This window comes from Sordaria macrospora, chromosome 1 (genome assembly GCF_033870435.1).
Source record: "Sordaria macrospora chromosome 1, complete sequence".
Lineage (NCBI taxonomy): Eukaryota > Fungi > Ascomycota > Sordariomycetes > Sordariales > Sordariaceae > Sordaria > Sordaria macrospora.
This window is the reverse complement of record NC_089371.1, coordinates 7,866,274-7,884,360: the sequence shown is the minus strand read 5'-3', so window position 1 is coordinate 7,884,360 and position 18,087 is coordinate 7,866,274. Positions and strand designations below refer to the sequence as shown.

The 18,087-nt window shown below is 53.1% G+C and overlaps 6 protein-coding genes across 6 annotated transcripts; 3 read left to right on the top strand and 3 right to left on the bottom strand.

The window, feature by feature from the left end:
• Window positions 1-4,155, bottom strand: SMAC4_00424 (uncharacterized protein; the record flags this gene model as incomplete). The annotated part of the gene is made up of 1 exon (XM_003351829.2): window positions 1-4,155. The coding sequence occupies one exon, from the start codon at window positions 4,153-4,155 to the stop codon at window positions 508-510; it is 3,648 nt and encodes a 1,215-aa protein (XP_003351877.1). The 3' UTR covers window positions 1-507.
• A 576-nt stretch (window positions 4,156-4,731) lies between these two features.
• Window positions 4,732-6,403, top strand: SMAC4_00423 (uncharacterized protein; the record flags this gene model as incomplete). The annotated part of the gene is made up of 2 exons (XM_003351828.2): window positions 4,732-5,394; window positions 5,780-6,403. The coding sequence occupies 2 exons, from the start codon at window positions 4,732-4,734 to the stop codon at window positions 6,401-6,403; spliced, it is 1,287 nt and encodes a 428-aa protein (XP_003351876.2).
• A 45-nt stretch (window positions 6,404-6,448) lies between these two features.
• Window positions 6,449-8,137, bottom strand: SMAC4_00422 (uncharacterized protein). Its single transcript, XM_024655480.2, has 2 exons — window positions 7,801-8,137; window positions 6,449-7,733 (listed from the first exon to the last, which is right to left on the bottom strand). The coding sequence occupies exons 1-2, from the start codon at window positions 7,917-7,919 to the stop codon at window positions 6,479-6,481; spliced, it is 1,374 nt and encodes a 457-aa protein (XP_024511015.1). The 5' UTR covers window positions 7,920-8,137; the 3' UTR covers window positions 6,449-6,478.
• Window positions 8,138-8,284: 147 nt separating this feature from the next.
• Window positions 8,285-10,699, top strand: SMAC4_00421 (uncharacterized protein). The gene is made up of 5 exons (XM_003351826.2): window positions 8,285-8,445; window positions 8,510-8,544; window positions 8,612-10,094; window positions 10,154-10,365; window positions 10,426-10,699. Exons 1-5 carry the CDS (start codon window positions 8,418-8,420, stop codon window positions 10,450-10,452), a joined length of 1,785 nt encoding a protein of 594 aa, XP_003351874.1. The 5' UTR covers window positions 8,285-8,417; the 3' UTR covers window positions 10,453-10,699.
• An 881-nt stretch (window positions 10,700-11,580) lies between these two features.
• SMAC4_00420 (uncharacterized protein) lies at window positions 11,581-13,032 on the top strand. Its single transcript, XM_066089429.1, has 4 exons — window positions 11,581-11,854; window positions 11,936-11,968; window positions 12,308-12,354; window positions 12,431-13,032. The coding sequence occupies exons 1-4, from the start codon at window positions 11,653-11,655 to the stop codon at window positions 12,602-12,604; spliced, it is 456 nt and encodes a 151-aa protein (XP_065945871.1). The 5' UTR covers window positions 11,581-11,652; the 3' UTR covers window positions 12,605-13,032.
• A 341-nt stretch (window positions 13,033-13,373) lies between these two features.
• SMAC4_00419 (uncharacterized protein) lies at window positions 13,374-16,808 on the bottom strand. The gene is made up of 2 exons (XM_066089428.1): window positions 15,703-16,808; window positions 13,374-15,637 (listed from the first exon to the last, which is right to left on the bottom strand). Exons 1-2 carry the CDS (start codon window positions 16,591-16,593, stop codon window positions 13,805-13,807), a joined length of 2,724 nt encoding a protein of 907 aa, XP_065945870.1. The 5' UTR covers window positions 16,594-16,808; the 3' UTR covers window positions 13,374-13,804.
• Window positions 16,809-18,087: the final 1,279 nt, after the last annotated feature.

Sequence of the window (18,087 nt, the reverse complement as noted above, 5' to 3'; positions counted from 1 at the left end):
CGAACGAAACTCCTTCATTATGCATTCATTTATCCTTTTTTGGCGTTCATTCAACAACTTACTCGCCCGCCTCCCCTAATTCCACAAAGAATATATGTGTAAAACAACCTAGCTAGCTACTCCCTAACCTAACCTGACAACAACAATAACCATCCGTTTACAACGGAACATAGAATGCCATGCCATGCCATCATCATCTTGAATGCCCTAACCAATACGACAAACGAAGATGGATGATATCGGCACAAACCTCGTTTTATACACTAGTGTATATCGCACAACAGTGGCATCACCCAAATTCTTTTGCTGATGTATATGTGGTGTTTATGTGTCAAGCCTTCAATAGCGCATATAGCGCATAACGCGCGCCCATAACTCAAGCCGCTTTTCGATAAAATATCGCCGTGTTGTCCCCCCTCGTCGTTCGTCATAACGAATCTGAATCATATGAACAAGAAACCATGTTTGGCGCCCGCTAACTTCCCTCCCATCATCGCTCGCCGTCGCCTAAAACACAATTGCCAATTCCGTCCTGTCGATGCCCTCCTCGACGAGGTTAGGGTAGTACGGCACCATAGCGTCCGCGCACTGGACGTACGCATCGTTGTACAAACGCCAATATGGTGTCCGCACCTTTCTTGCTGGATGGAACAGACCGGCCCAGACGTAGTTGAGGACCAGTCCCGGACCGACGGCCATCCTGATGGCCTCGATAGCTTCGACGATGCGGTCGATGACGTGGGGACTGGTCTCGAACAGGTTGGGATACAGCAAGTTGAGCAAGTGGACCATGGCATCCTCACAACCGAGACCGACGACACCAAGGGCAATGTGCTTGACGACACTGGCAGCTGTTTGTCTGTGCACTTGGTCTCTGTCGATGAGCGCGTCCTCGAGGAGCGGCGTGACGGCGTAGACGTAGTCCTTGGCCATCTCGCCAATGTACTCGAAGAGGAAGGAGAGAGACTTGAGCACACCGTTCTGGACGTTGAGCTCAGGCACACGGTACTCGTTCATGAGGGCGGGCAACACGGTGAAGGGCGCGCATGTCTCGGCAACGATACCGATGGCGACGGCCGTGTTAACACGGGATTGACGTTCCTGAACGCGGAGGTTGTTCAACAGGGTAGCAAGGACATCCTGAGGACCGATAGCTTTGGCGATGAAACCGAACGTGTTGTTGGCAGCACGTCTGATGCCCTTCTTGTGAGCCTTCAGCATGTCGAGAAGCTCAAAGCAGATACGCATCCATTCGCGAGCGTTGACACTCTCGGGACCGCGATCGGCGATACGACCTACAAGATCAATCGTGTTCTCCTGCACCTTCTCGTGTCGGTTACGAAGAATGGGGGTGAGGCGAGGCAGAAGATCCTTGATAGGAGGCTGCATCTGGCTGATGCCCACGACAGTAACAATGGAGCGAAGGGCACCAAGAATGGAGCCAAGAACCTCGGGGTACTCCTCACCGAGGTACTCGTAAAGGACAATACCAAGCTTACCCATGAGGGCATCCTCACCGCATTGCTTCATGACCATGGCAATGCGGGAGATCAAATCAGCTGCTTGCTGTCGTACAGTAGCTGACTTGTTGTTCAGACGCCAGAGAATGGTACTGACAATCTGAGGAAGGTAAGGCTTGCATCGGGTGCCAAGTGCGTTAACCACCGAACCGAAGCCGTTGAGCATGACGATATCCTCAACGCTCTGTTCCTGGAACGCATGAAGAATGCCATCAATGAGACGTTCTTCCAAACGCTCACCAATGTCGGCCGCACCGAGAGAGGCCACAATCTTCTCGACAGTCTCCACCGTCATCTTGCGATAGGCTTCGCTCTCGTCCTTCAGATTGGCAACGATCCTTTCCAGAATCTCGCTGACACCAACCTTTTGGCCAATGTCAACAGTAGTCTCAACGACCTGACGGTAGTTGCGCTTGTCTAGAGCCATGCGCCGTACCCAGAAGCTCTTAAAGAACTCGTCCAGCACATGCTCCTTGAGGTATCCAGCCGTTACTCCATCGGTGGCGGCGCATTGTGAAATCACCTTTAGCACAACTTTCTTCATCTCTTCATCTGGAGAGGCAAATTCTCGTAGGAGAATCTCCATAATTTGACTGGTGTAATAGTTGGCATAGTCTTCATCCATAAGCGGGATGATGTAACCGACAGCCTTGAGGAAACCAGCCAGACCCTTGCCCCGTTGCTTGCGGGCACCGGTCCAGAGAGGGTTGAGGATGTCATCGAAGCTCTCGATACCGTAGGGGTTGGATGCCTCGGCGAGAGCAGCGATGGCCAAACTGGTCACTGTGCGGACCTTGGTCTGTTCGTCGTTCAGGTTGGGTCCGATACAGTCGACCAGTTGCTTGAGATGGGGCAAGACTGCGCAACCCATCAAAATGGGAATCTGCTGCACAATCTTGACGCCTGTGTGACGAGCTTGCCACGACTTCTTGCTTCGGCACACAGCTCGCAAGAAGGGAAGCAGAGCTGGGATACCCAGTGCCGAAGCAACTACGGCAAAGGCTCTGGCAGTAGTGTTTCTGACGTACTCATCTACGTGGTCAATATCTGGACGCATGACACTGATCATTGTGGCAAGACCAGCAGCCTTGCTGAGGTTTGAAATAATTTCCCGACCCTCAACACGTGCATAGTAGTCCTGATCGATAAGAAGAGGTTCGATAACGACGAGAATCTTGTGAACGTATGGTCGAACCATGTCATCGAGCTTGTACAAGATACGATCGATAACCTTGACGAGAAGATGGCGTTCCTGATCCTCCAGTGTCTTCTCCATGAGCAGGGGAAGGATTTGGTTGAAGAGGGGGCCGGCACCGAAGTTGCGAGCATTGTCTGTCAGTTGTCTGAGCGCAGTCTTTCTCATGGGAGGAGTACCGTTCTTGACCTTTAGGAGAAGTCTCATGATCTTTCTTTCCTTGAGCTCTTCGACGCTCAAGCTCTCCTCATCAGCTCCGTCGGTAAGCTTGCCGAAGTATGCCATATCTTCGGGCTTGAAGAACTGCAGGTCTCCCACACCGGGGATCTCCTTTGGTACCTGCTGGCCCGTCATCCGTCCGCTGTCAGGGTCCTGCATCATGAAGCCCGTTGTTGGGGCCGGAGCCTGCATCAGCTTGTGTGCCGGTGCTCGCACGGGGGCATACCCTGGTGGTGGATCAAGAATCTTGTAACCTTGCTCGGGGCCTGGAAGCATGGCATCCAGCTCCTCGTCGCTAAGCGGCGCATATCGACCGGCCGCATCAGTGCCGAAAGCTGGCTGTACCACGGCGGTCTGGGTAGGGTGCATCGGCGTGGCTAGGCCGACATTGCCAACGGGAGTGGCAGAAGGCGCCTGGTCCCAGCGGGATCGCTTCTTGGGTTCCGCCCCTGGAGCTCCTGGAGCGGCAACAGATGGTGCTTGATCCCACCTGGACCTCTTCTTGGGCTCTGGAGCCGGGGTGGCATCTTCCGTAGAGGCCACATCCCATCTCTTCTTGCGCTTCCGGCCAGCCGCAGCTTCAGTAGAGCCAGCCTCTTCGTTCTCTTTGTCACCGGCATCCTTGAGGGTAGGCTGGTGCTCCTCGACAGGGCCGCCCTCCTTCGTTTTCTGCTCGATGGCCCGTCGTACGCGCTCTTCTTCGCGCTCAAGCTCGCGACGCTCCATGATTTCCCGGTAACTTTCCCCTTCCTCAGCGGCACCTGCCTGGCGGTTGGCAGCAAAAGGGTCGGCTCGTGTAGGGGTCAGAACGCGGTCGAATCGGCGTTTCTGATAGTCGGTCTCCCTGTCGGTGATGCGGTTGCTCTTTTCGCCCCGGCCAGCCAGGGGATCATCCTCCTCAACGCCATCACCGTGTGCGAACTCATCGATCTGGGCTCGGGTGGCGGTGTACTGTCCTACTAGGCGGCGGCCGGAGTCGGCATCTTCCATCTCTTCATCGTCGCCATCGGCAGCGGGCAGGGTGGTGTGGTAGCCCGCAAACTTGTCGCCACTGTCGCGTTCATACAGGTCGGTGTCCCACACTTCTCCCAGCTTGGCTTTGGTGTTGTTGTCGGATCGTTGGTTGGCAGGATCAAAGCTACGCGAACCATTCTTGGCGGCAGCAGCAGCATTGCGCTCCTGCTGGAGCTTCTTGATCTGCTCAAAATCCGAGTCCGACATGGTGATGGCCGTATCCTCCTGGTGTCATGTCAGGTTGGGGTTGTCGTGATAAAGTCCAGCGCGCCGCGGGGGGTGATTGGTGGCGGTAGATAATCGTGAGGTATTCGGACGTGGTAGAGTGGCGCTGCCCGTGGGTTGCTGGGTGGAGTGAACGTAGGTAGGCGACGGGACAGTTGACGTCGTTGACGTTGACGATGGACACTTGTCGTGATAAGCTATCAGAGGAAAGACGATGCGGGAGGCAGAGAGGATGCAGGTGTCGGCTGAAGACTGGCGCAGTGGATGCGGTGCACACGCCTTCCCTGAAATTTTGGCCAGCGACTGGTGACGGGACGTGAGCAAGCGAGCTGACACGGGCTTGGCAAGGCTGCACCTGAAGTTTCCACTTTAAGTGGCGTTCAGACAACATTATGTAAGCAGTCCAGACCTCGACGCGTTTCGATCGCTGTGGGGACTGGGAGCAGGGGAGGAGGGAGCTTCTACTTCCACTGAGCTCATGTGGGGAGCTTCCACTTTCCACAACTTCCATCTCACATCTCATCTCACAACCTCACTTTCATCCTCATCTCGACCGATATGACATCCCAACCTGCACCGCTGCTCTACGCCGAGTTACTTTCAAATATTCGTCAGATATCCCTTGCCGTTTCATTGGGCTCTGCGAGCGATGCGTTTTCGACACGAGTAGTGGTGGCAGCGGATGGGGAGAATGTCGAGCTCAACCACCATGGACAGTCACACACACTACGTCTACCCTCAAAGGTAGCCATTGGCGGCGCAATCCTGCCCATTCAGAGGCCTGGTGCCTCTACGCTCTCCTGGAGGTTACCGTTGGGTCAAGCAACAAATGCGGATGCATCGTCGACAGACTCTTCGACTTGGACAGCCACTGATTTAAAAGCCGGGTCCCAAGTCGCCTGTAGACAATGCCATGCCATTGTTGTCAACCGAGATGTCATCAAGGTTTGGAAAGACCTCCCGAGTGAGAACTGGGCTGAGATGATGGAGTTCTGGCACTGCCACAAACCTGATGATCACGATCATGATCATGATGGCCATCATCACCACCAGGACAAGGCAAACGGCGATGCTACCACCGGGCAGAATGCCAAAGCCGACGATACGAGTCTTGCAGCTCGAGGATATGGAGCGAGCTCGGTCATCTCGGCGCAACAAAGTGTTGGGTTTATTGATTTGACAACGCTATTATTCATCGAGCAGGACTGTTCCAACATCACGGTAAGTCCATATGTAGCATGCTCATGACTGGCTTGGTCAACTCACCGTCTCGAATGCGTCCCTCTCAATATTACCAATCGGGGGCATCAAGAAGGTAGCCAAGTCGGCTTCGGCCCCTCAATGACATGGATACCGATACAAATGCCCAAAATTAAGCAAATGTTTGTCGCCTGCTTTTGTGGGACACCGAGCGGTTGACGAACCTCATTTCGGTGACGGGGCGCTTCCAATCGGTGGATGACTGACTAAACCTCCGCATTTCGCCAGATCATTGTCAAGTTCTAAATGCTCTGGGATCAACTGGAGGAACATCTCCTTCTCAATTCCCCGTGCTAGTAAACCTTTCCCAACGTCAGTTAGTGCTGACTACCTTTGCTCTCTCTAGTATTCTCTCTCTACTCCTGAGCATGGATCACCAGATAGGCAAGCTCTTGCTTCAGGCGAAGGTGGTAGTCAGATCCGAAGCCTCAACGTGTTTTGCTCTTCCTGTCAAGCCCAACTGGGCTTCTACAATTTCCGGACAGCCGCAGTCACACTCCTCAAGTGGCAGATCTCCTGCGACTCTGTCTCCAACCTGAGCCCGGGACTAGAAGAGTGTCTCGCCGCGACCCTTATTTCCACCATAGCGAGATCGGGATCCTCAAAGTCACTGTTGCTTCCCATTACAGAGACCCTTGCGACCACAGAGGAAGACGGGGTAGGGAAGGACAAAGTTGTCCACATATGGGTGCTCAACAGCAGTATTGTGTATGCATCATCTGCCACCGAGGCCACCGCCACGAGGCCAGGAGCGGGAAGTGGTACTCTGGCCATCAAGCTGCTTTATCGGCTGGTTCCCCGAGAGGAGGCCGATCGTATGCTGGATTCGCTCATTGGCGATGCCCAGGAGGTGAACCTTCCGGTAAAGGCCATCAATGAGGTCTTTCGACATCTAGACAGGAGCAACTCTCTTCTGCCTACCACTGAACGGGTATTCAAGGAGTGGAAAGTTGGTTTATTAAGGAGGTGAATCCAGTGATGGGAATAGGTGCTCAAGTGGTATATGTTAATGGGTAACATGGCCTTAGCAGCGTCGTTCCTGAACTCAAACCTGGCTCTTTATCCTTTTACTGGACCGTAACGTCCGAGTTATTGTCGTTTGGACCGTGGCATCCGGCTCAGCTTTCGGTAGCATTTCTGCAGCAACTGTTTTCCGTTTTCTGGACTTCGCCGCTGACGTTGTGGCGACGATCTCTTCACTTTCCTCAACCTTGACTACCACTCCTTTCTTCTTTTCTGGTTTGGACACGGCCTCAGCAGTCGTAACCGTCCCTTCCTGGGTCTCCTCTTCGACTTTCACCACTCCCTTTTTCTTTACCCCCGCTGCTTGTTCCGAGAACGACTTGAGGTTCGCAGTAAACAGGACACTCTGCGCCCAACCAGCTTGAGGTCCCCAGGTCTTCCTGAAATGGTCGCCCACGGCCTCATACATGGCCTTGTTGAGCGTCTTGGTCTTGGCACCCCCTTTCCCACCAAAGTTATAGTCTCTCTGTGCAATCTGCCAAACGTGTGTATCGATAGGAACAGACTCTCCCCAGCCGAGACCCATCAAACAAACACAATCTGACACCTTGGGCCCAACGCCCGGCAGAGTCAGCAAAGCTTCATGAGCCTTCTTATACGTCGGTGGGTCCTCATCCAAATCAGCCTTGGAATCACCATCATCAACACGCTCCTCCTTCTTCTCATCTTCTGCCCCTTCTTCTTCCTTCTTCACCTCAACACCAGCAGCCACTCCCAACGCAGGAACCCCCGGATTCCTCAACCTCAGCAACCACTTCTCACCATAAACCTGCGCCACACACCCCGCTGTTTCAGCGATATACTTGGCCCTATACCCAAACCCCAGCTCCCTCAGATGGGCCTCGACCCCTTCGCCCGCCAACGCCTCCGGCCCGGGGAAATCGTGGAACGCTTCACCCTCCACGGTGGCCACATAAGGGCCGTAGTGCGTACACAGCTTCAACACCATCTGGCTGATGCGCGAAATGTTGTTGTTGCTGCTGCAGATGAAGGAGATGAGCGTCTCCCAGGCGTCCTGGTTGAGGATGCGGATGCCCGTGAAGGCGGGCGCGCGACGGGCGAAGTTGGCATCGGAGAGGGACCATTGGGCGTAGAGGGTGGTGAGAGAGGAGGAGAGGGCAAAGTAACTGTGCAGGAGGGAAGGGATGTCGTCGTCGGCTTCGGAGTTTTCATGTTTGGTGGGAGTTGTTGCCCCTGTTGTAGGCCATGTCACTTTGTAGTGAAGATGGGTGGGTTCTTGGCGTAGGGAGATGAGACGGCCTTTGAGGACGCAGTGCCTGAGAAACTGTTAGTTAGGATTTGATATCTAAAAAGGGGAAATTAAATGGTAAGAGAGTCACAGACCATTGTTCATTTATCTTGCGCCATCTGAAAGACTGGCCACATCGAAGTGTGGTTTCGATGCAAAGCTCTGTGAGACTGACGGGCAGTTTGCGCCATTCTGAGACTTTTTGAGCTGCCATTGTACAATCACAGTTTTCGTACTTTACAGATGGGTTGAGAGATTGTGGGAAAGCGGTTACGCCGTGAAACCTTGTTGTGATCACTCAGATGCGAGTTGATGGATTCAATTCAGGTTCTGTTCCTCATGGACCTCGATGCTCCCGTGTCCGGCTCGATCGATAGCGGAAGGAGGCACTGTAAAGTGCACTGCGATAGGGGCCAGGTGCTGGAAGGTTTGTTGCCACGCCAGGGCGTCAAACTCCTTGTGAACGAATGGGTGGACCCGAATGCACACGGGAAACAAAGTGCGCTAAACCAAAATAGGGCAAGCGTTCCCTGCAATAACAGCAACGGACGCTGGAAAAGTTGCAGCCTCGCGATCAACGACGGGACTCAGCAATTGAAGTTCCGAGCAAAGCCACTTCCATTTCGTCAAACACTCCCAAACCCATTTTCCGCTTCTTTGGCGCAACCATCTCGTACCGTCTCTTTTATACTTACCGAGATCTGTGTTGACCATGAACGGGGACACCTATTCCTCCAGAGGTATGTTGGCACTTCTGACCCTAGCTACCCGTTAGAATCTCAAGTTAACCGTGGCGAAACACAGACAGCGGCCGACACGGTTCGTCTCGCGACTATCCGGTAAGTGCACCTCGTATACAAGGTTGGCATCGGTCATTGCTGTTGTCGTAAGCTAACGCATTGCCAGTCCTCAAGACGCGACCGCGATGACAGACGTGACCGTGGAGATCGTAGTGACCGAGGCAGTGGACGCAGACGCTCTCGTTCTCCCGCCGACTACCGCAGCAGCCGACCCCGTCGCGAAGACGGCGACTTCGACGCTTATTCATCGAGTCGCAGCCACCGCGACCGCGAGCGAGAAGACAGATACTCTGGCCGCGACCGTCGTGGACCCGACCGTGCTGAGAGAGAATGGGATCGTGACAGGGGCGCCGACCGCGGAGCCGACCGTGGTGCTGATCGTGGTGCTGATCGTGGTGCCGATCGTGGTGCGGACCGTGGTGCTGACCGCGGGGCCGAGCGTGGAGGCCGCAGCCGACGGGATGACGATGAGGGCGGCCGTCGTCGGGAAAGAGATCGTGACGTCGTGATGGGAGGAGATGATCGCCGTGGTGGAGGCAGAAGGGACAGAGAGGCGGACAGGGAGCGCAGGAGGAGTGTCTCGCCGCCCCCCAAGAAGAGGGAACCGACACCCGACTTGACCGATGTCGTTCCTGTTCTGGAGCGCAAGAGACGCATGACACAGTGGGATATCAAGCCTCCCGGATACGGCAACGTCACGGCCGAGCAGGCCAAGCTCTCGGGCATGTTCCCATTACCCGGCGCACCACGACAACAGGCCATGGACCCGACCAAGCTGCAGGCCTTCATGACCCAGCCAGGTGGGACCGTTAACAGCACCGCTCTCAAGCCGACAAACTCCCGTCAGAGCAAGCGTCTCATTGTTTCGAATATCCCGCCGTCAGCCACCGACGAGAGCCTGCTGGGCTTCTTCAACCTTCAACTCAATGGACTAAACGTTATCGATAGCGTGGATCCTTGCGTCCAGTGCCAAATATCCCCCGACCACAGCTTCGCCATGGTCGAGTTCAGGAACAGCCCGGATGCGACAGTCGCTCTGGCCCTTGATGGCATCACCATGGAGGCTGATGATGCCAATGACGCTGCTAGTGCCGGTGGTCTCAAGATCCGCAGGCCAAAAGACTACATCGTGCCCGCAATCGTCGAGGATCCCAACTATGACCCCGATTCGGAGGTTCCCTCCAACATTGTCATTGACAGCCCCAACAAGATCAGCGTCACCAACATCCCTGCGTACCTCACCGAAGAGCAGATCATGGAGCTCTTGGTTGCTTTTGGAAAGCTCAAGTCCTTTGTGTTGGTCAAGGATAAGCACACAGAGGAGTCGAGGGGTATCGCATTCTGCGAGTATCACGACTCTTCGGTTACATCTGTCGCCATTGATGGCCTGAACAATATGATGTTGGGCGATAGGGCGCTGAAGGTTCAGAAAGCCAGCTATGGCATTCAACAAGTTGCCGGAGAATTGAGTGTTAATGCCATGTCCATGCTTGCTGGTACCACCTCCTTGGATGGCGACGTCAGCAGGGTCGTGCAGCTCCTCAACATGGTTACGGCGGATGAGTTGATGGACAACGACGACTACGAAGGTTTGTTTCAACGTTCCAGTCACTTAAACTGTTTCGAGATGCTAACATGTGCTTTCAAGAAATTCGCGATGACGTCCAGGAAGAATGCGAGAAGTTCGGAACTATTGTTTCCTTGAAGATTCCCAGGCCCACTGGCGGAAGCAGGCAGTCTGCTGGAGTTGGCAAGATTTACATCAAATACGAAAACTCTGACCAAGCAACAAAGGCCCTCAAGTCGTTGGCGGGCAGGAAGTTCGCTGACCGCACAGTGGTTGCGACATACTTCCCCGAGGTTAGCATCGTCTGCTTTGTTCCGGTTTTCTTGACTCGGTTATACTGACACTTACAACAGGAGAACTTTGATGTCAACGCCTGGTAAAGAAAGACAGGCAGTTGCAGAAGGGAAGTGTCTATCTGTATTGAAGGGGGAGCAGTAATTGTGCATGGTACAGCCTGGGTTCATGGTTGATGACGAGGAACAGAGTTAGAATAACGTCATTGGTACCAGGGTTCGGTCATCTCCTTGAAGTCATCGTAGGAGTCTGAAGCGGCGTATACAGATATTGATGGGAGTTTCAGCCGCAGGTACCGTTAGGGCGCTCAAAAACAGAAGTCACAGTTCCGATTCACGCAGGTGTGCTCTAATTGATTGCATGCACATCATAAACCAAGAGAGCTAGCATTGGGGTTACTTCATTATCATTATCCTATTCTAGATGCCCAGGCTTGCTAACCAAACACAAGTTACGGCGCGACAACCGTTGAACGCCAAGTGCGCTCACTACATGCGGTGACGGCCTCAAAACCTCAAGGATAGAAAAGATACTCCTAAATCTGAGCCAATGTTAGCCTGAGCTCATCTCCAATTGTGCCATGAAAAGAAAGGTTGTGAGAGCCAATGTTTCAGAAGTCCGTTTAATTCATCAAGTCCCGAAGGACCTTAACATAAGAGGTACCAGAATAAAGTAAAAAGTGTGTATCATCAGGATAAGGAGGCTCGGAAGGGAGGTGGTGCGAAGGAAGCAGTGAGAACTTACCAAAATGAGTAGAATACCAGGTCAGCCGTCATGATCATGATTTCAGATACTGCCCAGCTTCAGAAGAAGCCAAAATGGCAGGACTGCAATAACACTTGTCCCTGAAGATCATGACCAAATGCTGTCGAGTAGCATGGTGCAAAGTGACCGACGGCCGACCTGGCGATGATTGGAGAAGATTCAAAGTGTGAATCTTCAAAGTGTGAATCTTTGCGGGAAAGGTTTGCTAGGAAACTTTTTTATGCTTGGAGGAGCAGACGCGGGCTGGCGCAAGATGCCAAGCGAGAAAAAGTTCAGGTCAGGTCTCCACTCACGTGAATGTGGGCTCCATTCACTGCGAAATTCACTGCTTGGCAGCCAATCAGACCACTGACCCTAACAGCGCTGACTAAGCATGCGAATTTTCCCAGCCCACAGCGAATATCGCACGACCCGCCCAAACCGCCAGCCCCCGTGGTGATATTTTCTTCGTACTTCTCTGTCGACGACAAGCCAGCCGAAGTCACTCCCCCGACAACCGCAGCACCACCAAATCATCCAAAATGGGCCGTCTTCACTCCAAGGGCAAGGGCATCTCTGCCTCCGCGATCCCCTACTCGCGCAACCCCCCCTCGTGGCTCAAGACCACCCCCGAGCAGGTCGTCGACCAGATCTGCAAGCTCGCTAAGAAGGGTGCTACCCCCTCCCAGATTGGTGTCATCCTCCGTGACTCCCACGGTGTTGCCCAGGTCAAGGTTGTCACTGGTATGTTTGAATCCCGCGAAGCCCTCGAGAGAATTGGCGATGATGGATGGACGTGAAATGCTGACGGTGGTGGTTCTGCAGGTAACAAGATCCTCCGTATCTTGAAGTCCAACGGTATGACTGCCCACTACTCCGACGAATTCCCCTGAATTTGCACACGCGCGAAGCAAAACGAAATAAAGTCAAATCGCGACGATATCCCTCGATTTTGATACCGGCCCTCGAAACTCGATGCGAATGGGCTACAACATGTCCCGCGAAGCTTTTCCAGCTCTCGTCCGCTAGTTCGCGCGCAGCGTATTAATGCGCACCGTGTGACGAACGGATGATATGGGACATGAGAGCGCCAGACGCAGAAAGAACCGAGAAGAGCTGGGAAACAAAATACAACATGTCAAAGACGCATATGCCTCTGTTTGGTCAGATTGGCTGACAGAGTGATGCTATTTACAGGCCTTGCCCCCGATCTCCCGGAGGACCTGTACATGCTCATCAAGAAGGTAAGAAAGCAGTACCCATTTTCGTTCTCTACGTCATTTCCCAACCAGGTCACTAACGTTCCTGTGACAAAACTAGGCTGTTGCCGTCCGCAAGCACCTCGAGCGCAACCGCAAGGACAAGGACTCCAAGTTCCGCCTCATTCTTATTGAGTCCCGTATCCACCGTCTTGCCCGCTACTACAAGACCGTCGGTGTCCTCCCCCCCACCTGGAAGTACGAGTCTTCCACTGCCTCCACCATCGTCTCCTAAGCGTAGAGCACGCGCCGCGAGATTTTGGTGAAAAAGGGTGGACAGCAGCAGAGTCGAGATGGAGTGATCTTTCGTCGGCTATTTACTACTGGGTGTCTTCTTTTGCAGCATGCTTAGCTAGCTAGCTAGCTACGCGGCATGACGTCTGGTCGATCCACACTTAAGTGAAAAGGACGTTGGGGGAGGAATGGAAAGGAAACTTACATTCTCGGAATCACTGCAGAGAAGGGAGCGTGGGATGTGGTTCAATTTCTTTTGGCTGCTTAACATGCGCAAATCATCTGCTAGTCGGATGTCTAGCAGCACCCAGGATGAAGACGAAGTCATCAACAGAGGGTTTTGTTATGAAAAATACAAAGTCCTCTATCCTCTTGCCTCAACATGCTGTTTTCTCGTTTGTCTCATGGCCATCGTGACGTGAAGCTGTCGTTACCCTAGCCATAATTAATCACTGTCCTCTTCTGATCATGATATGTCACCTCCCCTAGTTTGGTTACGTAGGTCATATCTCCCCTTGTGTTCACCCTTTTCCTGGACGCCAGCGTTTCCTTCTCCGTTTTCTTCCATTGTCTCTCGCCCCTCTCAGACTCACACTTTCATGAGATATCATTCCGCTGGTTCTATTACTTCTCAAGCATAAATTAAACCTATGTTTGTTTCCTCTTTGCTTCCTTTTTTTTCTTTTTGGTGGAGTATATCCGTAGATTCTTCGAGCATCCTGGCATCTGCAGTCTGCGTGAAACTCTTCTCCGCATAGGGTTATAGTAGATCGACTTGATGGCGAAAACGCCGTAGGATACCGATAATGCGTTACAGTTTCTTCTACCGCTCTTTCTATTACTATATCTAGCATCTGCGTCCGGGGTCCTACGATAAGCCCATGTTAGATGGTTAAGGTTTGTGAGACCAGAAGAGGGCGGCGCGTCGAAGTCGAAAAAATAGGAGCAGTAGTCATCCTCTCTGATAATCCTGTCTCATCGGCGCCCGTCATGATGCTGCAGTTCCCAATCCTCTTTTGCTCACCCTTTTCCTGAACACCAGAGCTTCCTTCTCCCAACTCGAAAAAGACTCACTGAATTGTTGAAGTGTCTCCACGGTAGCCTTTTATAAGGAGGTCAGATACCGGCTCCTATGGTAGTTAGTCTAAAAGCAGGTATTGAATAAATAAAATATCCAACAGATGATACCCATGACCAGTGTCTATGCAAGATCCAACTCCTCCTCATCCAAACCCTCAACCTTCTCCAAAACCCAACAACTAGCATACATGTTAACCCTATCAATACACTCCTCCATCCCTTCCCCAGCTGTTCCTCCTGTAGATCTACAGCCCACCCTCCTCGCCTCAAACCCTTCCTCCACAAAAACCCTCACATACCACGGCTCCACGCCCGCACTCCTCAACAACACTTTGCCACCCACCTTCAACGCCCTATTCAAGCTCCTCACTTGCTCTCTCGCGCTCCTTCCTTCTTCCTCGGGATCAAACCAATCCATACTATCCATCACCACCGCCACCGTAAGCGTGCCCGGTTTGAACCTCGCTAACACCTCCTGTATTTCATCCGTATGGATACGTAGCCCATCAAAGGCTCCGGGAGCACTGAGGAGGGAGTGCGCAGCGGGGGAAAGGTAATCGGGGTGGCAATGGGAAGTGTAGTGACCTAACAAGCAGACGAGGTAGTAAGGATTGTCTGTGGCGAGGTGGGAGGCGGAGAGGACGGGGTCCAGGGTGGAGGTTGTGTAATTGAGGATTGCTTCCGCACGAGTAGCCTGTTTGCTCACCGGGCTGGAACGATGGTGGTTATGGTAATCGGACTCGATCATGGCCACTTGGTTCTTGGGCACGCCCAATGCAGACCAGAGAAAGGCGTCGGAGCTGAGGACTAGCCCGTTGACGAGACGGTTGAGCAGACAGGGCCGGATTTTGGTGTGGTAAATGGACCGTTGCTCTTCTAGCGTCGATGCGGAGAGGAGCTGCCGGACTGCAGGGCGGCAGAAGAAGAGGGTGGAGATCCACCGGAAGAAACGGATGGCGTAGCGGGAACCGCCGGTGTCGTAGAGGCCACGGCCCGAAGGGTTGGTGAAGATGTATGCATGGGACAACCAATACTGGAAGGCGCGGCTGGAGAGGTGAGGGGAGAGTCTGGAGATGAGGAGGGTGCGGAAGTCGGGGTGCTTGCCCTCGCCGAAGATCCTCCAGACGTCGGGGTAGCCCAAAGCCGTAAAGGCGGCGACCTTCAGCTCGAGCAGGTGGTTCTGGGATGGGTTGAGGTCGATGGCATGCACGCGGGCCGGACTTTGCATGAGGTAGGAGAGGATGTTATCACCAGCGCTGGTGATGGCTAGGACGACGTCGTCCGGGCCTAGGTTGAGGAGCTCCTTGTCTTCGCGCGAGTCTTCCCAGGTGAAGGCGTAGATGTATTCGTCGTTAAACTGGGTGTGCTTTGGGAGCTGGTCGTCGTAGTAGATCCTCCAGTGGTGATTTTGATAGAAGAAGGAGGGTAAGGGCAAATTGGCGGAGATGTTCTCGATGGCCGTGTTGAAGGCCTTTGAGCGCATCTCTGGCGCTGTGCGGTCGACTGCGAAGGCTAGCGCAGTTGTTGCTGAAGAAGAAGAATGCTTGCCCATTAGACGTGGTGATGACCTTGGAGACTCCGTCGCTATGGCATCGATGTGTTCCACAATTTCGTGTGGTAGACTTGACGTGGAGAACGGCTTTTTGTGGCATCCCAGCCAGATGTAGTAAGGAATAACTCCGAGCGTGTAGTTGCGGGCATTGACAGTTAAGACAGTCCCAAACCGATACTCGAGATAATCCCGACGGGCAGGCTCAAGAGACACTCGGTCAGCATCGAACCAAGATCGCCAAAAGTTCCGCCCGAAATAGCCAACGTGCCGATTGACGAGGCCGCCCGTGTAGTTCCGGAAACCAAAGTCGACTTTCGACTGGGCGTAAAAGTCCACCACGGCAATCAAGCCATGAGGTGCCAACAGAGACTCGAGCGAGTCAGTTATCGAGAAGAAATCCGGCTACATCACACCATCATATGTCAGTAAACTCTGTGCCACAACAAGCTTGGCCCAAAAAAACTCACCATCATCGACAGACTATAAGACATAGTAATCAACTCAGCCCCCGCATGTCGCAGTCGCGGCTTCTCCTCCTCCCACCAACTCGACAGCGAAGGCGAAGAGGGCACAGACCCAGAACCAGCCTCTCCATCACCATCAACAACATCAACATCCTCATAATCCTCAAGCCGGAACTTGCGAGCATCCATACAGACAACCCTCACATTCTCCCACCCCAGCCTGGCGAACCGTTTTCTAGCCACTTCGCAAAGCGAAGGTGAAAAGTCCACGAGGTAAACAGTCTTGAAGAACTGCGGGACGTCGACATACTTGGCCATAGCTTCGATGTTCCAGCCTGTGCCTCCGCCCACATCAACCCATATGGGTTTTCTTCCGGTCCCACCACCAGCTTTCTTGCCATCCTGCTGCCCTCCTCCTCCTCCTCCTCCAAGTCCAAGCTCAAACCTATACCTCAATTGCGCAGCCACCAAAGCCAACATATCCTCTCTCCCCTTCAGCAGCGTCCCCCGCGTGGCATCGTAAATGCCCGCTTGACTTCCATAGAACGACTCAAGAGCATCTTGCTGGGTGCCCGTTGTGCCGGCGGTGGTGTGAGGTTTGAGGAAGCAGGAGTAGCAGAAGAGGAGGAGGGATTTGAGGGAGCTTGGGCTATTATCCTCTACCTCATCCTTATTCTCATCCTTTACTACGTCATTTTTGGATGTTGCTTTCTTTGCGGAAGAAGAGGAACCGGAAAGGTTGTGGGAGGAATGGCTGACGGCCGCGAGACAAGCCAAGACAGCTACCGAGGTGATAATGATAGATTTGGTGGTGTTGAGATCTGATAGTGTCCGGGTGACTGAAAGTGATGCTGGTGGTGATATGTTACCTATGTTACCACCAAGAGAAGCCATGGTAGTTAGTATTCTCTCATTGCTGTTAAGCTGTAAGCTTGTCGGTCGGTCGATGTTGTTGAGAAAGAGAAGGGAGGGTCCGACGGTCTGTTGAAGAACCGAAGGAGAACAAGTTAAAAACTGTTGAGTATTGGCGTTTCGATCGGGAGTGATATACTGTTATGTTGTATCTTCTTCTTCTCTCTCTTCACATCCAAAGTTTATGAATGAATGACATTGAAAAAAAAGTGGTTCTGACCCACCTCCACACTTTTGCGGGAGATCCGAACGGACCTCACTGGGGGTGAACCAATCGCACTGCCGGCTTGCACAGCGCTCGGCCTCCCAGAGGGCCCAGTAACACAAGGGAGACAGGGTTCTATGATCCACATGTTCGGTTAGGTTGTTAATTGCCTCTCTTTTTCGTCATTTTCAACAAAACGTCCTCAGGTTCTCAGTTCCTCAGGTCCTCGGGTTTGGGCACGCCCACGGTCGGTTGGAGATGGACGATTAAGCGACCTGGTCGCAAAATCTAAACGAAGGCAATAACATAACATCTCTCGAGGGGTAAACGGACAGAGGGATGGGGATTGAGTTCGTGTGGTCGAGTGGTCCTGTAATCGCCAATCAACCGCCCACATGCTCTGCCTGGCCCATGATCGATCGTCGAGCGTTGCGTCCGGGCGATTCCAATCTCAGGGCTTTTCCATCACCGGGGGCAGGGCAGTCTTGTAGTGAGTTAGGTAACCTGCATGCGTACACTACACACTGGCGGTCCCGTTCCCAAACAAGCCTCAAGTTCACAAGCTCGCTTGTTTCCCTTCCCCTGGCTAGGGCTAGTCTCCGTGGCTTTTGGCCTTTTGGGCTTTACACTATACATACATAAAGCAGGCCTATCATGGTCCCCTGTCCGTCCTAGTGTAGTCGTGATTGTTCGTCCGTTCGGGTCCCTTCCCCCATTTCAATCTGAACCCATGTGAAAAAGACCCCTCATTATATACCTATCCCATGCATCCTGGAAAAGGGACTGGGGGAGGAGAGAGGCAGGGGTTCAGTTCCCCTCCCCTCCGCCCCCCAAATCCAGTTGGAAACCAATCGGGAGGGTTGCTAGGTGCACACGGGTAGGAATTCGTACGATTGGATGGATGGACGACTCATCATCTTTGTGTGTGGTCGCCGGTCAGGGGACTCGGGAGCCGGGGAGGGAAACGACCTAGCATGGGGGAGTAATGCTTCTGGAAAGAGCTATAGAAGCTTTTGGGAGCTTTTCTCGCTTGTTCTGATGGATGCGTGATTTGGATTGTTCTCGGAGAATGATTTCACTGGGAGAGGAATGTGTGTCTTCCAATGTGGGAGGTTGGCGGTTTATCACGCACTACCTTTAGGTATACTTACGGAAAATAGAAGCTGCAAGCGGATTCATGCAGGAGGGAGCATGAGATATTTTGTATTTTGTACAAGCACATCTCAACATTGCTTGCATACCTACCTTCCTCCTATATGCGCAGCACACCA

Coding starts and splice junctions, on each gene's coding strand:
- SMAC4_00422 (XM_024655480.2), bottom strand. CDS start 7,919: ATGGCAGCTCAAAAAGTCTCAGAATGGCGCAAACTGCCCGTCAGTCTC. Junction 7,734..7,800: donor CGCAAGATAAATGAACAATG/GTCTGTGACTCT, acceptor ACAGTTTCTCAG/GCACTGCGTCCTCAAAGGCC.
- SMAC4_00421 (XM_003351826.2), top strand. CDS start 8,418: ATGAACGGGGACACCTATTCCTCCAGAG. Junction 8,446..8,509: donor GGACACCTATTCCTCCAGAG/GTATGTTGGCAC, acceptor GGCGAAACACAG/ACAGCGGCCGACACGGTTCG. Junction 8,545..8,611: donor GTTCGTCTCGCGACTATCCG/GTAAGTGCACCT, acceptor ACGCATTGCCAG/TCCTCAAGACGCGACCGCGA.
- SMAC4_00420 (XM_066089429.1), top strand. CDS start 11,653: ATGGGCCGTCTTCACTCCAAGGGCAAGGGCATCTCTGCCTCCGCGATC. Junction 11,855..11,935: donor CCAGGTCAAGGTTGTCACTG/GTATGTTTGAAT, acceptor GTGGTTCTGCAG/GTAACAAGATCCTCCGTATC. Junction 11,969..12,307: donor CCGTATCTTGAAGTCCAACG/GTATGACTGCCC, acceptor TGCTATTTACAG/GCCTTGCCCCCGATCTCCCG.
- SMAC4_00419 (XM_066089428.1), bottom strand. CDS start 16,593: ATGGCTTCTCTTGGTGGTAACATAGGTAACATATCACCACCAGCATCA. Junction 15,638..15,702: donor CTTATAGTCTGTCGATGATG/GTGAGTTTTTTT, acceptor GGTGTGATGTAG/CCGGATTTCTTCTCGATAAC.